The following is a 16,825-nucleotide window of genomic DNA, read 5'->3' as shown; positions in this document are numbered from 1 at the left end:
TAGGCAGAGAGGCAGGCAGAGAGAGAGAGGGGGAAGCAGGTTTCCTGCTGAGCAGAGAGCCCGATGCAGGGCTTGATCCCACGACCCTGGCACCATGACCCGAGCCAAAGGCAGAGGCTTTTAACCCACTGAGCCACCCAGGCACCCCCCTTTTTTAAACCTTTAAAAGGTTTTCACACTTACACTTCTATCACCCTTCTACCACCACCACCTGAAACAACCTTTATATGCCATCCTTTTATAAAAATTCTACCTTCCTATTATCACATTTCAGAGAAAGCGTTAAGAAACAACAGAACAAGCTGATCAGTGACAGTTAGGAGGAATGCCTCAACCTTTATCATGGCAAAAAACCCCTTTTGCTTTGGCAGATACTCTCCAGCAAGTAAGCACATTAACTTGATTTAGGAGGCCAGTTCTAGTTATCTGATGACATAAGTGGAGGGTAGGTCAGCTTACCAAAACAATTAGGATATAATTCAAAACTCCAAATTCTAATGAATCCCTTTCAACTTTAAATCCTAACCTCTTCCTCCCTTACAGTGAATTCCCTGGTCATGCTAACTGTATCTCACCAATCCCGTATCTGCTCATGTTACCCTGGAATAATAATTCTCTGAGTACACCTACATAACACATAGGATTTATGCTGTGAGGCTTCTTAAATGCTTGCTGAAGTTAAAGGTGAAATGAGACAAGCAACATTTATGCAGACAGTCCATGGAAATATGAATTTTATAAAATTGGACAAAATTTACATGCAATAAACTCATATGTTCATTTTTCTAAGAGAAGGTAGATCATAGTTTTCATGAGATTCTTAAAAGGGTAAGTCTCTCAAAATATGAAGAGTCACTGTTTACTGAGAAAAGGGATATTTACGTGTACTGATTTCGAAAGGGAGAGACAAAGCAGTCTTCAATTACCTGATGACTGGTTCCTCAATTCTTTCCTGTTCTCAAGCCTGGAGGTTAAAGGGAGATTAAAGGTCTGTATTCCCACATCCTCACGGTGCTGCATGGTTACCATGGCACAGATCCTTGATAATGGCAAGGTTCCTTTGGCAACCACCTGGTCTCTCACGTTAGGATAATAGTATCTGTAAGCCGCAAAAGCACAAGCTGTCAGTAGGAAGAATTGCATGGATAAATGATTCAATTTGCTCAAGGTATCAGTTTTTGATATCAAGTTATCTTTGGAGCCTGGCTGTTCTGTATTGGTAGCATACAGTTGTATGTCTGGCTGGATTTATTGCCTGTCATGTGGAGAAGGAACTCCATAAATTATACAAACAACAGAACAACTTTCTGTTCTACAGAAACTACAAACTTTCTGACTTGGACTTCTGGGAGTAGTCACTTTTGAGAGCATTCATCCTGTAGCAGCAAAAGTGGTTCTAAGTGGAGCAGCCTCAATTTTCTTCTGTGGCTTGAGGCCCAAGTACCTCAAATTTAAAGGATCTCTTAGTACCTACTCTATTTCCTTCTCTTGTCAAAATATTTCATCCTTATATGTTTTATATTATTTTATTTTATTTTTTTAAAGATTTTATTTATTTATTTGACAGACAGAAATCACAAGTAGGCGGAGAGGCAGGCAGAGAGGAGAGAGGAGGAAGCAGGCTCCCCACTGAGCAAAGAGCCTGATGCAGGGCTCGATCCCAGAACCCTGGGATCATGACCTGAGCCGAAGGCAGAGGCTTTAACCCACTGAGCCACCCAGGCGCCCCTCTTGATGTCTGTTTTATTTATTTTTTTTTTTAAAGATTTTATTTATTTATCAGAGAGAGAGGGGGAGAGAGCGAGCACAGGCAGACAGAATGGCAGGCAGAGGCAGAGGGAGAAGCAGGCTCCCCGCTGACCAAGGAGCCCAATGTGGGACTCGATCCCAGGACGCTGGGATCATGACCTGAGCTGAAGGCAGCTACTTAACCAACTGAGCCACCCAGGCGTCCCTTGATGTCTGTTTTAAATCAAACCTAAATTCACATGTTTTTGGGAAAAGTTTCTGGCAAATGAATCGAACTCTTCCTTACTTCTGCCCCGGATGCTCTGTCTTCTTTTATATCTACATACCCTTTGTCATTTTTGTTGGTTTCTTGGGAGTAGGGATGCAAAGGAGGGTGAGCATCTACATTCAGGTCAAATCTGTGACACGAGTGGATTTATATTTTACGAAGGCTACTCTTTGGGTGGTGGGAAGAAAGGATTATAAGAAATAAGTTTAGAAGTGGGGAGACCAGTCAGGAGGCCATCAGCAATTTAGGCGTGATAGGCTGAGGGACTGAACCAAAAAAGGCAGTAAACAGAAAATGGGTGACCGAATACTTAAGAGCAATAGGAGGTAAAACTGATAGAACTTCACTTCCAAATGTTACACGTAGTTAAAAGCACAAGATATAACTTCTCCCAAGAGCCTAATAATTCAGATTTCAGTAAAATCGGGAGAAGAGTCACTCACTAACAAGTCAGATGATATAAAGTAGGGTAGAAGGGATTGCTTAGCTTCCTTACATTTCAGCCTAAGCTGTGAAGGGAAACATGATCTATGACTGCGTACTTTCTTTCTAGGTACAAAAACTGGTTTCACATTATACCTGCACCAGATTTCAAACTGGACTCCACCACCAGGAACAAGCCCCTGTGCAGAGAAGGCACTCAGTAGAAGCCTTTGCACTGGAACTTCACTTGGCAACAGGAGAGAGTGATGGTGTTCACTATTAAAGATGGGATCTGGAACACAGAGTGTGGTTGCAGATCTGAAAGGCTTCAAAGAGATTCCTTTGGAAAAGAAAAGCAATTCAGAATAATCCAACATAACATTGAGTGTTTTACATGTAGTAAGACAATATGTTAATATCCAGTATTATTCCATTTTATCCTCACTATGTGAGGAAAACAAAACAACTATTATTACTTCTACTTAACAAACAGAATATGGACATATTGAGGTTCCATAGTGAATCCAAAGGCCTTAGAGGTAGTAGGTCATGGACCTGGAACCAAACCCTTTATCTTCTATGTTACTTCTACCAAGGTCCATTTCCCTAGTAGCTATGGTACCCAAAGGTTCCATGATAATATAGAAGAAAGAGATCGTTTTGTTGCTGGACAATATCTAAGGGTTGCAATTCCTACACTTTCTTGTCAATACCTGTTAGCCTATTCTTTGTTTTAGTTTTTTGGTTTTTAAAGTATTGCCATCTTGGTGAAAAGAAGTGGTATCTTGTGTTGCTTTTGGTTTTCATTGTCAAATGGCTAATGATGCTGAGTATCTTTTCATGTGCTTATTGGCCCTTGTACATCTTAGGAGAAATGTCTATTCAGATCTTCTGAATATTTTTTAATCAGATTGTTTTTTATTATTATTTGTAAGATTTTTTAAAAAAAATATATTCTGGATCCAAGTCCTTTATTTGAACCCCCAAAATCAATACTGGCATCGCTTTTGCAGTTATTTGTGGATGTGCTGGGAATGGTAAAACGTCTGAGTCACCTGACTTGATCATTCCCAGCTGAGCTTGAACAAAGTGACACTTTGATTTCTTGTTTCAGCTCTCAGGGATGATCAGATGATGGAGACGGCAGAGGCTAGTATGGTGTAGTGCGAGAATATCTGGCTCTGGGGCCAGCTGAATGGGGTCTGAATGTGAACCTTGTTATTATCACTGGGGCAGCTTCAGTCACTTAACATTTCTGAACCTTGTTCTCACTTTCAAAAAATAAAGTAAAATCTACTAGAATAAGTTATTTTAGGATTTATAATTATGATCTATGTGAGATATATATGTACATATTTCCCCTAAGAGCAGTGGTTCGGTATTCTTTAATTCAGTATCCCTGATATTGCTATGTTATGTAGAATATAACTATTGTGAGTAATGAGAATCAATTGTATGTGTACAGGTTAATGAGTAGGCATGTAAATGAAATAAGATGGGGCAAAATATAAGTAATTTGTGGATCTAGGAGAAGGGTATATAGAAGTTCTTTGTACCATTTTTGTTAAATTTTCTGTAAATTTGAAATCATATCAAAATAAAAAGTTACAATAAATAACATAAGAAAAAAAAACTTAGCCCATCTCCTGTACTACCCAGGTTAAGACTAGAAACATTTAGGAACACAGAATTCACTCAGGAAAAAACAAAATTCTAAGTATAGCCAAGGAAAGAACCACACAAGAATGAGAAACTCTAACCTCCCAAACCTACCGTTTTCAGGGAATTCAGATCCTTCTAGCACACTGGATTGGGAGTCTTGAACTGGAAAGTAGTATTGGACATAACAATCTGCTTCTCCCCAGACTGTTGCCTGAAGAGGGGCTAACCCTTTAACTTTCTCTACATGGAGCTCAAAGTGATGCTCCATCAATCCACTTCTTTGGTCCTCCATCTATTAAATGAAACAGAGATACTGGTAAGCATTAAAGAAAAACTTTTTTAGAATATTCCTTTTTCTCTATGAAACCTGAGTCTAGATGAATAGGTGTAATTAGCTGATACTAAAACAGATACTTAATTTTCACTGTGTATAAATCTCACAACTGCTCACTGTAATCAGATCAAGAAAGATTTACTCTAGACTATGAGACCAGGTCAATATTAAAAAAATTCAAAAATGTAGTCACTGCATTAATGGAACAAAGGAAAAAACATGACTGTCTCAATAAATGCTAAAAAGGTATTTAATAAAATTCAACACTGGCTCCTGATTCTTAGTACCCTAAGAACAGAATACATTAAGAATATCCTGGGGTACCTGGGTGGCTTAGTGGGTAAAAGCCTCTGCCTTTGGCTCAGGTCATGATCTCAGGGTTCTGGAATCAGGCAGGCCCCACACTGGGCTCTCTGCTTGGTGGGGAGCCTGCTTCTCCCCGCCCCCCCAACCCCTGCCTGCCTCTCTGCCTACTTGTTACCTGTCTGTCAAATAAATAAATAAAATCTTAAAAAAAAATCCTAATAGGATAAAAAATATATACATGAAGCAAATAGGTATTAACACACTAATTTTCTTTAAGTAGGCTCTACACCCAATGTAGGGCTCAAACTCACAACCCTGAGATCAAAAGTTGCGCACACCACTGACTGAGCTAGTCAGAACCCCCAATTTACTTACTATTTTTAATTAAGTTGAGAATAACACTGAGACTATTCATTAATGGTAAGGACTATTAGGGGAGGTTGTGAACATATCATTACTGAAGTACTGGTAGTAATTTAAGGTTTTTATTATTTACTGTAGCCAGGCACTATACTAAGCCCTTCACCTGCAGTAGCTAATTTAACAAGCAGAGCTAACAACAGCAGAACCGGGGTTTGAATTCAGGTAGCCTGACTCTACAGCCGGGCTCTTTACTTCTACTCTCTATAGCTTCAACAGACACAACTGGTAATTGGGAATATTTATAAAGAGGGACTTCAGGATTCAGACAGGGGTCAAACTGTATGATCTGTATGTACTTAATATTCTAACTAATAATCCCATTAATTTGGAATAGAAATCACATAAAGTCTTTGCTTTGTATTCTAAAAATGTATCAGCAATACCTGCTCCAAAACCTTATGTAGGGAAACAGAGAACTTTCAGAGAAGAAAAATATGGGTTAAAAAACCTCTCATAATCTCATAATCTCAGCAGCTGCTTAATTTGGCCATACAGTATTAAGAGTAATTTAATAATTCAGTTCTGCAGATGCTGAAATGGATGAGGGACATGAATGTAGGAAGAAAAACAACTGTATTTATAGATATCTAATCTTTAAAATAGTTCTTTTATGCTCATAGTAACATTCTCTAATTTTTGGTATGGAATTTAATAAAATTTGAGTCTAGGGTCGCCTGGGTGGCTCAGTGGGTTAATAAGCCTCTGCCTTCGGCTCAGGTCATGATCTCAGGGTTGTAAGATCAAGCCCCACATAGGGCTCCACAGCGGGAAGTCTGCTTAAGATTCTCCCCCTCCTTCGTTGCTCTTCCCCCCATCACGTATATGCTCAATCTCTCTCTTAATAATAATTAAAAAAAAAAAAAGCCCGTGTCTGAACTCTGATTCTTCCATTCTTAGCCATGAGACCCTAGACAAATAACTTCTTTTGACTCTGTTTCATCACCTAAAAAGTGAATGACAATGGTTCCCCTCATGTAGTATTAGGGAAATAAACATGCAAAAGTATATTAATGTGTTTTCTCAATTGTACAGCACTGTACAAATTACTTTTAAAAATTTACTGGTAGAAAAGCAAGGAACTTCACTATAACTTCCCAGCGTGGATTTGGTTAAGAAACAGAGTAAGATTTTGTGGGCCTGCATTTGGGATCATTGTCAACCTCCCACCCCTATTCCCCACCCTCAGATTATCTTCTTTTTAATTAAGACCTTTTAAAATGCAGTCTTAGGTTCACCCCAACTTTCTAAAAGACAATTAATTAATTTAGTAAATTAGACGATTAGGATGTGATTGACAATTAGAGTTTTTTTTTTTTATAAATTCAAAATCTCAGAAGGACAGATACATATTTAAAACACAAAAATAATTGCTTGGATCTACAGCATGCATTGGAGTGCAAATATGTTCCTTTTCTCTACTGAAATAAGGATCTGGGACAATGGTTTCATTAAAACACACAAGATAAAATGAGATTATGAAATTTAAAATTTGCAAATAGATCTTAAGTGCTCTCAACTACACACATAAAAAGGTAAATAGATGAAGTGACTGATAATGTTAAATGGCTTCATTGTGGTTGGTAATCCTTTCACAATATTACCTATATTAAAGCATCACGTTGTACACTTAAAATGAGATTATGGTTTTTGTAAACAATCAAGTGTTTAGTCACTACCACATTAACAGATGCTGTAGAAGGCTGGTCCAAAAAATGGGCTGGCCTAGGACTGAAGGGAGGAAGTGTTCCTTCTTCATTCTTTAACCTCTGCAGTGCCATTATCTGATCTGAAGAACCCATGGCTAAAAAGACACGAAGACTCCCGTTTTGGTGGCCTGAGAACACATCAATCACAGGCATGTAGCTGTCAACAGCAACAACTGGGTACTGAGCATCAAGCAGCAGGCGAGAAATTTTGGGATCTCTAGAGGGAGAGAATATTGCAAATGAACAAATAACAATCATCAATTATGTCACAGAGCTGCTACTGCATTTCCTACTTGGCTTATTTTCTCAGTTTGTTAAAAATGGGTCTACAAACTAGAAAATACTGGTTTGAAAAACATAACTTTACCACAGCTCATCAAATAAAAATGATCAGGCAGTTAACTTCCAAATGTAGCAATTTGAAAGCAGAGAATGTCTGATTTATGTCTGTTATCATCATGACCCCAAACCCAGCATCTGGGATTGAGCACTACCTCAGTACAGGCTTGCTGAATTGCATTACTTTACAGGGAGGAAGAGTGGTCAACATGAAATGGACTTTGGAGTCTGGCAGATACGATGTGGATACTATTATCATTAATATTTGCCATCTATAATCCTACCACTGCAAAAGTTGGTATTATCCACCATTAATAGATGAGAAAAAGTCCAAATACTCTTCATTATACCATGCTGAGTCTTAGCTCTGTTACTTACTTGCTGAATGACTCTCAGTAATCAATTTAACCTTTCTAAGTCTGTTTCCTCTTCTGTAAAATGTAGGTAATAAAACTTCCATCAAAGGGCAGTTATTAGGATTAGATGAGATAACAAACCTAAAATACCAACTATAATACTTAGTAGGTAAAAGTACTCAGTAACTGAGTAGCTAATGTTTTATGCTCTTTCAGCAAAGAATGGGGTCTAATGAAGTGAGAAGGGAAGGGAGGTATGAGACCACATTAATCATAACTAAAAAAGCGGAAAAAGCCTACAGTTGACAGATGGCATGATTCCAGCAGCACTCATTAGCCTGACCATGCTTTCCACTGTTACTATTGTAAGTATTTCACTGTTCACAGAAGGCTTACCCACTTATTTTCTCACTGGACTGTCACAATTGTGCCATAAGGAAGACAGTGGTGTCTATCATTACCCTCATTTTATAGATGATGAAAAGCCAAAGAGGCTGACTTCTGCAAGTCAAAGGATAAATTTCCTAATTTGTAAAAAGGGGATAACGACAATAGTTTCCCAGGGTTACAGAAAGGCTCTCGTCAAACTGCGCCCACAAAAGGGCTCTCCGTAAAATGTAAAACAGCATTTAAAACACAGAACCGTAAGAAGGCTGTTACAAAGGAAGTCAACACTAAAATAACTAAAAATCAGTACGATGAACCAAAAGAAAAAATGAACAGTCTGTAGTGAGGACAGAAATAACCTTCAGATAAATCAATACCCCACTGGGGTGTTGCACAGTGAAAAGTGAGGTACAGTGATCAAATGTGAAGGTCCAAAAGACAACACTCAGTATAGAAATCTTGCAAATAGGTGAAGTAAACAGTACTAAAGGTTTTGTGAGAGAGAACTAAACCATTAGTTTTGTGAGGTTAGGATTAGGGTTGGCAGTAGAGCTTCTTGGTGAAGCAGCAGAACTTGCTGGGTTCTAACCCTGGTTCTCTACTTACAATATATATAACAAGTTATTTAAATCCTCTGCGCCTTTGTCAACTCATCTGTAAAACGAGAAATAAAAATTACCTGCCTTAGAAAACTCTCATAGGATTAAAGGACTTGATATATGTGAGGTTCTTAGCACAGGGCCTGAAATATGGTAAGCAGTATTGTAAAACTGTTTTAACACAGGAGAAAGTGCAGCAATTGTGGTAAAATTGAGAAAAGTCCTCTAAGGTTTTATCGCGCTAGTTATTTTTGCAAACCAAAGAATTCCTCTTCAGTCCATACAAAGCTAAAGATGAAAAGTAAAGAACACTCCAAAAGATCCTATTTACTTGAATGACATGTAAAACTGATGGAGGGGGAGTTTCACCAGCCCAAGCAACTTGTCCGGTCCAGGGCTCCGCAATTTGTTCCATGCTTCAATTACCATCACATTGTTCTTCAGTCTTTCCAGGTATTTGGAAGACAGAGAGACAGGAATCACCTGGGGAGAGGACAATCAAAAAAACAAAAACCCACACCTGAGACAAAGGATTAATCTATGCTTTTATTCAACAAGTACAACTGAAAACTCAATTTGAACTGAAAGCCACGTACAGTGCTAGGAGCTGAAGACATTAAAATAAAACCTGCTCTGTATCCTCAAGAGAAGTCAGTTTGGTGCAAGTGACCAACATATAAAGGCCAAATACAAAATGGTATGAGTTCTCTGATGACAAAGCTCATACAGATGGGGCTCTGAGGACACAGAGAAGGTTGTGAGACATGTCAATCACTGCCTGCCCACCTGGGCCAAGCCTAGTTCTAAGGCCAAATAACCCATTTGTAAATCCCAGCTGAGAGATACTTTTTTTTTTTTTTTTTTACTGCCCCCGCCCCATGTTTTTGAAAGAAGGCTGGCTACTGATTAGACAATCAGTACTGATTGAGCACCTAATCAAAGGGCAGCCAATCCACAGGTTAGGTGGTATGGCCTAGCACAAAAACCTCTGCCCAACAACGTTATGGTGAATAACAAGCTAACTGTTCATCAGTGTAAAATTATTCTAGAACTGGCCTGTCAGCTAGTAGGTGAAAGAGAAAGGAAAAGTCACAAAGAGAAGCAGAGATCTGCAGCTAAGAGCGAGTCAGTTAAATTAATGGTAGAATCAAAGGTCCACCAATTTGAAGGGACCCACACTGTAGTATAACTGAATCAGCAGAGGAGAGATAAGCCCCAGGATAAAACCAACAGAAAATATGAAAGGCAAAAGGGTGAAACCAGAAATGATGTATGGCAAGATGAGAGAAAGACAAGAGCAGAGAACCTGAGCAGACCTACTTTTGTATCCATCTAAGGAACTCTAATTACATAAGGTACCCTGAGTACATTTCTGTTCTGTGAAATAAAAAGAGTGAAACATAGCGACCTAACCTACAATTAGGGAGATTCCAGAGAAAGCTGCTGGCAGAAAGTAACCTTAAATTCTGAAGGATAAACAGAAGTTAATTAGTACAGGGGTGCCTGGGTGGCTCAGCGGATTAAGCCTCTGCCTCCAGCTCAGGTCATGATCCCAGGGTTCTGGGATTGAAACCTGGCATCGATCTGCCCAGCTGGGAGCCTGCTGCGCCCCCTCTCTCTGACTCTCTGCCTACTTGTGATCTCTGTCAAATAAATAAATAAAATTTTAGAAAAAAAAAAGGCAGTTAACTAGTACAAAAACCTCTAATAGGAGTCATGAAGGTAGAGTAGGAAATGCAAGGTAGAAGGAAAAGTACATGTAAAGACACGGCGGTGGGGCGTCTGGGTGGCTCAGTGGGTTAAAGCCTCTGCCTTCGGCTTGGGTCATGGTCCCGGGGTCCTGGGATGGAGCCCCGCATTGGGCTCTCTGCTCAGCAGGGAGCCTGCTTCCTCCTCTCTGCCTACTTGAGATCTCTGTCAAATAAATAAATAAAATCTTAAAAAAAATAAAAAAATAAGGACACAGCAGTAGGGAAAGAGAACGTTTATGAAACCTCAAGTAGCTGAACATAACTGCCACTATCTAGTGTGGAGGGAAGAGTTCTGAAGGGAAGACAGTTCTTAAAGGGTTTTGCAGTCCACAGTAGACATCTGGATTCTATTCTGAAGGCTATGGGGAAATCACTGAAAAGTTTAAAGCAGGGGAGGAAAATATTCAGGTTAATGTTTTAGAAGGATCATCCCTACTGATACAAAAAGGAATGGATAGGAAAAGACCAGAAACAGACTAGACTGAAGGCCATTTGTAATAAGAAAGGGGGTGTGAATGAAAGCACTGGCAATTGAGTTTAGGTAAGAAGATTTATTCTGGAGATAATTAAGTTTGCAACATCTATTGGATTTGGTGAATAATTATGTAATAAAGAGTTGAGGATACCTCTCAGGTTCTGCTTAGGTTTCTGAGTACATTACAATATGACTTAGGGCAGATAGGAGGAGGTGGAACAGATCTGGAAGAAATAATAAAATCAGATTTTGACATATCTGAATTCCTTTTTTATTGAGAAATTAAAATTAAAACCTTTATTGAATACCACTGATATGGCAGGCAGCACATTAGGTCTAAGCCAAGTGTACACTGCTTTTGACACATCTGGGGATGATGACCAGCAGTTAGAGAGATCAGAAACCTGATCAGAAAAGCTGGCCTACATGGAAATATGGATTTGGAAGTTATTTTCATAAAAATAATAGCTGAAGCTATGGGAATAGAAGTAGTGGCTGTGGGAAAAGAGGACTAGTTTGAAAGAGTACCAAGAACAATGAACAGGAGCAACAGTAATTAAAGGTAAGAGAAAGAGAGAAAGTAAGTGTTGGGGTCACCACTCTTTTCCTACTGGCCCACAGACTGAAAAAGAATAGTTGTTGATTCAGGAAGAAAGTGAGAGAGTAGAGTTACAAAAATATCAAGAAAGGAAACAATTTAAGCAAAAGTATCAAATCCTACAGAGAAATCAAGCAAGATAAGTACTGAAATAAGCAGAGGAATAAAGGAGAGAAAAAGTATATTAAAAAGTTGATTGAGTGAAGAGTTTGGAGATACAGAAAAGAATGGGGAAAGTTTAATTCTAGAGGAAGCCGAAAGGAATACAATTCAGAACTCAGGCAAGGAAACAGTGGGAAACCATATAAGCTAAGACAGAACACAAGGAAATGAAGACACAAGTTTTAAAATGCTGACAATGTCCTTTCCTTTTCCAGTCCCACAGTGGCAATGGGTCCATATGACAGACAATTACAAAGGTCTCTCCCAGTCTGAACATTCTAGGTTTCTTTCATAATGAAATTATGATTTGGGAAACACACACGTCTCTGTCCCCATACATCCCTAATGGATATGGAAGGTTAAGATATGTACAAAGTTACCTGTAAAAAGTTAAAGACTGGTTGTGTTGTGCCCCATGCGATGACAGATCTGGTGACTTCCTCTGTGCTGAAAAGTTTGCAATTTAAATAAACATTGCACGGTGGTTGTTTGTCAGACTCTCCAGTAATGAAATCTTTCCCATCTGGAACCATCAACAGCACATGCAATAGCAAAGCAGTCTCTTTTGTTGACCCATTTGTCTGATTTGCTAAATTGTGAGAGGCTGGTGCATTCATGAAGGTTGAAGGATTTGATGTGACAGGACTTGGTGACTTTGGGTTGGGGAGCACCAAATTTTGCACTTTCTTTGCAGCTTCTTTGTGAATTTGATTGAGGTTCTCTGGATTTTTGGTACAGGTAACATATTGACCAGGTTCTGACAGTGTCTTATCTGGACTTTTAAGAGCACAAGGTGGGCTATGTTGGGTGCTGCTACTTAATTTAGTATTCACACCAGTGAAATCCTTGTTATCTATAACAAGCTCTATAGTTACCTATAAAACACAAAAGGAAGAGAGTTAGCAAGTATGCCTTCTGAAATCAGAATCAGAATTTTGGAGCCAGAGGCAAATTAGATTGTTAGAAAATAATTAACTCATTCTCAAATACCATAACAGTAAGAACACTAAGAGACTGTATATACATTACCTTATTAGGATTAAGATAAACTAGACAGATGATTTATCAATAATACAAGATGAACGTGGAACATCATCTTGTGCTGGAAAATAAGGAAGTGCTCAGAAAAGGATGCAGCCATATTGAAAGGAGAAAGGATACAGAATTCAATCAAAGGAGCTCACATTGGCCAAATCTGGGACAATCTGAGCATCAAAATGAATAATAATAGTAATGGATTAGAACCTATTGAATAATGTAAGAGTCCATGAGTCTATCCCAACAAAAATAAATATGGGAGAAAGGACAACTCTTCTGTATAGTAGAACGCAACTAGTAAAAACATAAGGAAGGGAAGAGTTAGAAAATCATCACCTTATAATCATTATAGTGGTAAGTGATACAGATAAACCTCAATGGAGGACTATAAAATAACAGGCTTTATTTTTTAAAAATTAGAAAATCATCTAATTTAATTTCTAAAAATTAGAAAATCAGTTAGAAAATCATCACCTTACAATCATTATAGTGGTAAGTGATACAGATAAACCTCAATGGAGGACTACAAAATAACTGGGTTTATTTTTTAAAAATATCAATGTACTCAAAGACAAAGAACGGTTGCAAAACTGTTACAGACTAAAGGAGATTAAAGGGTGCCTGGGTGGTTCAGTGAGTTAAGCCTCTGCCTTTGGCTCAGCTCGGGTCATGATCTCAGGGTTCTGGAATAGAGTCCTGCATTGGGCTCTCTGTTCAGCAGGGAGCCTGCTTCCCCCGCTCCTCTGCCTGCTTGTGATCTCTCTCTGTGTGTCAAATTAATAAATAAAATCTTAAAAAAAAAATAAAGGAGATTAGAGAGAGATGACAAATGTGACAGATAATCCTGGACTGGAAAAAAAATTCTATAAATGGATGTATTGGCACAACTGGTGAAATCTGCATATGGACTGTGGACATTATCAAGGTTAAGTTGATTTTTATAACTGTACAGTGTTGTGTATGATCATGTCCTTATTCTTAGAAAATACAAGAATTTGGGGGGAAAGATGCAAGATGTCTGTAACATATTCTCAAATAGTTCAGAACAAAATTGTGTGTGGGTGTGTGTGCGGGGGTGGATGAAGAGGGAGACAAAGAAAAAAAGACAAGTGAGAAAGGGAGAGACAGGAGGTAGATGATTATAAAGCAAATGTGACAAATGTTAGTAATTGGCGAGTCTCCGTAAAGGGTATATGAGTTCTTTGTACTATTTTTGCAATTTTTCTCTAAGTTTAAAGTCATTAGGGATAAAAGGGGACTTGCTGTTCCCTTTATTTAAAACCCACAGCAAACTTCTTTCTTGCTATTAATTATGGACAGCAATCTATCTAGAACAGTATTTCCCACAATACAGCCAGGACAAAAACAATTTCTAGCCCATCAGTTCCATTAATTCTTCTTTTCTGATTTTTAAACTTGCAGTCCAGAACTGAACTAGGCAAACAAAAAATAAAACTTTTGATTGTGGAAGAGAAATGTAGTGTTACAATTTTTCATAATGACAATCACACCAGTCTTTAAAACTAAATGTTATTTATTACCGAGAAGACCAAAAAGTAGGCAGAGAGGGCTTCTAAGAGGAGGCAGTAGCGTGAAAATCAAGATCAAAACCATGGAGGTAAAAACCAGCATGATACCTTATTGATTCTTTACATAGTTTGACATGGGTATTGGTAGGGAAGCTGTAAGTGATAGGCTAGGACCTTATGGGGAGCCCTATATTTTTATCTTTTGGATAATGAAGAGCCATGGAAATGTCATAGGTATGGCTGTGATTATTTTAAAAGCTCACCAGAACAATAAGACAATGCTATACTGAAGCCACACATTCAAATTCTGCCATCTAAGAAATCCTGTAGCTTCTGAATACAAGGAAAGAACCCTCTCTCCAAAGAATTATACATCAGAATTCATCCCACCAGACCATAAACTCAGTCACTTTTTCCCTTGTTTATATCCAATTACTCTACTCCAAGCCATCAGTTATCTCTTTTCTGGACTAATGTAAGTTTCTATTTTTCTTCTTGTCCCCTACAATGTATTTTCCACAGTCACCTTTCAAAAATGTAAATCAGGGGTGCCTAGGTGATGCAGCTGGTTAAACATCTGACTCAGTGTTTTGGTTTACATCGTGATCTCAGGGTTGTGGGACTGAGCCCCACATTGAGCTCCATGCTCAGCGTGAAGTCTGCTTCAGATTCCCTCTCCCTCTGCCCCTCCTGCTTGTGCTCGCTCTCTCAAAAAAAAAAAAAAAAAAAAAAAAAAAAAAGTAATTCAAATGTCACTGTCCCACTTCGATGTCCTTTCTTGGCTCTTATGATAAAATCTAAACCATTTACATAGATCTACAAAGCTCTGAATGATACGGCTTCCACATGCCAGTCCAATCTAATTTTCTACCATTCTCCCTCCTGGCTCCCTATCCTATGGCACTGCTTTAGGGCCTCTGCATGTGTTATTCCCCTTCTTTGGTATGATTTTCCCTCTACTTTTTACTTGGTGGCCTCTTCCTCTCCTTCAAATCTTACCTAAAATGTCACTTCTTTAGACCTTCTCTGACCAAAAGTCCCCTACTTTCTCCCAGGAATTCACTTTCACATTTTACTGTTTATTTCCTTCACAGCAACTCTGCTGCCCTATTTTAACAGAAGTTGCAAGAGGAGAGACTCTGATTTTTCTCATTCAGTGCCAGCCAGTAAGATATATTTCATAATACTTGACTACCTGAATGTGTATCTATGTACCTTAAGGGGGCCCAGTGGAGTCTGACCATTCTCTTGTTGCACTGGAAGCTGGTTACTGAAAGAAAGCAACTCAGACTGAATGACAGTTCGTAAAGGCAGTGATGCAGATCCAATGACTTCTGGCTGAGAGAAGAAGAAAAGAAAAACTTTAGGTTAAATTAAAGACAAGCCACAGGGTATTTTAACTGAAGTGATAACATAGTACAGCTTAGAAAGGAGCCCAGGCTTTATGAAGTAAATAGCTTAACTATTTGACTGAGGCAACTTTAAGTGGCAACCTACATTCTGCCATACTTTAGTCCTCATTCTGGGGGTCACTACTTCTCTCTAGAAGATTATAGAGGGTTTCATGAGTCACCAAGAGGGTGGAAGAAAATCTTTTTTCTATTGTAAGAGTTAGTTCTTTCAAAAAGGGTTCAACTTCACTATTAAAAATGAAAAATAACATTTAGATGATACAAATTTTTGACATTAAGCTGGAAAAATTACCAAATATACTTGATGCAAACAGAGGCTATCATAAATGTGTGAAATTGGGAATATAAACTGGCAACATACTTCTGAACAGCAAATTTGGCATTAAATATTAGAAGCTTTAAATATTCACTCTTAAGCCCAGTAGTTCCACTTCTGGGAATTTATACTACAGAAGTAACAAATACATAAAAAGCTTATAGACAAATATGTATACTTCAAAAATTAACAATTAGAAATAACAAGAGGTCCAATAATCAGGAATTAAGTTAATTATAGCACATTGTTATAATGCAATAATATACAGTCAATAGCGTTTACAAAAAATCTGAAATAATATGAACAGTATGAATAGTATTTACCATATTTGGTAAAAAGAGGGTGCTAAGTAATATATAGCAAATCTTCAAATATTTATAAACATAATGTTAAATTTTTTAAAAAGCAGGATAAAAAAACTATAAATAAAATTATCCCAATACTGCCAAAGATTTGCCAATGTATTGTAACCATTTGAAAAAAAACAAAAGTGAAACAAAAATATTAAGTTATTTCTTGGTGATGGGATTATAAACAGTTTTTGCTTTTCAGAAATATTTTCTCAAGTTCTCTACCAAAAACACGTACAACTCTTTTATTAGAAAGAAGCCATTAGCTAGGTGATTCAATGTAAATATACTGAAACATTTGCAGAGGCAGTCTTGAGGTTGTAGAATTATGTTTTTCCACCTCTTCTTATTTTAGTATATTCTTCAAAAAGAACTTGTATTAATTATATCCTCTGAAAAGACAAAAAAAAATACCCCTCAAGATACATTCCTCATGCTATCCATACCAAGAGGAGATCAAAGATTAGAAAGATTTCGGTAGTTTTACTAAAATAAGTTAAAAACTACTCAGGACATAGTTTATCGATTTATGCTGTACCAATTGCAAGTGAATTTTATAAACTTGGAATAAGTTTATAAGATGATCAAAACTGCTATCCACATTGTATTATCTTGGACCTCTATATATTCTACCTGAAAATA

General features: G+C 37.9%; 1 protein-coding gene across 7 annotated transcripts in view; it reads right to left on the bottom strand.

The window, feature by feature from the left end:
* C2CD3 (C2 domain containing 3 centriole elongation regulator) overlaps positions 1–16,825 on the bottom strand; it is a 146,306-nt gene that overhangs the window by 72,392 nt on the left and 57,089 nt on the right. For 6 of the 7 annotated variants that reach the window (XM_044258562.1, XM_044258556.1, XM_044258558.1 and 3 more), the window contains 7 exons: positions 15,321–15,443; positions 11,919–12,413; positions 8,884–9,035; positions 6,842–7,088; positions 4,214–4,394; positions 2,597–2,780; positions 927–1,099 (listed from right to left, as the gene is read on the bottom strand). In XM_044258562.1, coding sequence (XP_044114497.1) covers positions 927–1,099; positions 2,597–2,780; positions 4,214–4,394; positions 6,842–7,088; positions 8,884–9,035; positions 11,919–12,413; positions 15,321–15,443 — 1,555 coding nt within the window. The remainder of the gene's footprint in view (positions 1–926; positions 1,100–2,596; positions 2,781–4,213; positions 4,395–6,841; positions 7,089–8,883; positions 9,036–11,918; positions 12,414–15,320; positions 15,444–16,825) is intronic. The other variant, XM_044258557.1, reaches the window with a different exon arrangement.

Source organism: Neovison vison, chromosome 7 (assembly GCF_020171115.1).
Source record: "Neovison vison isolate M4711 chromosome 7, ASM_NN_V1, whole genome shotgun sequence".
In the NCBI taxonomy this organism is placed as follows: domain Eukaryota; kingdom Metazoa; phylum Chordata; class Mammalia; order Carnivora; family Mustelidae; genus Neogale; species Neogale vison.
This window is presented reverse-complemented; position numbering and strand designations above follow the sequence as displayed.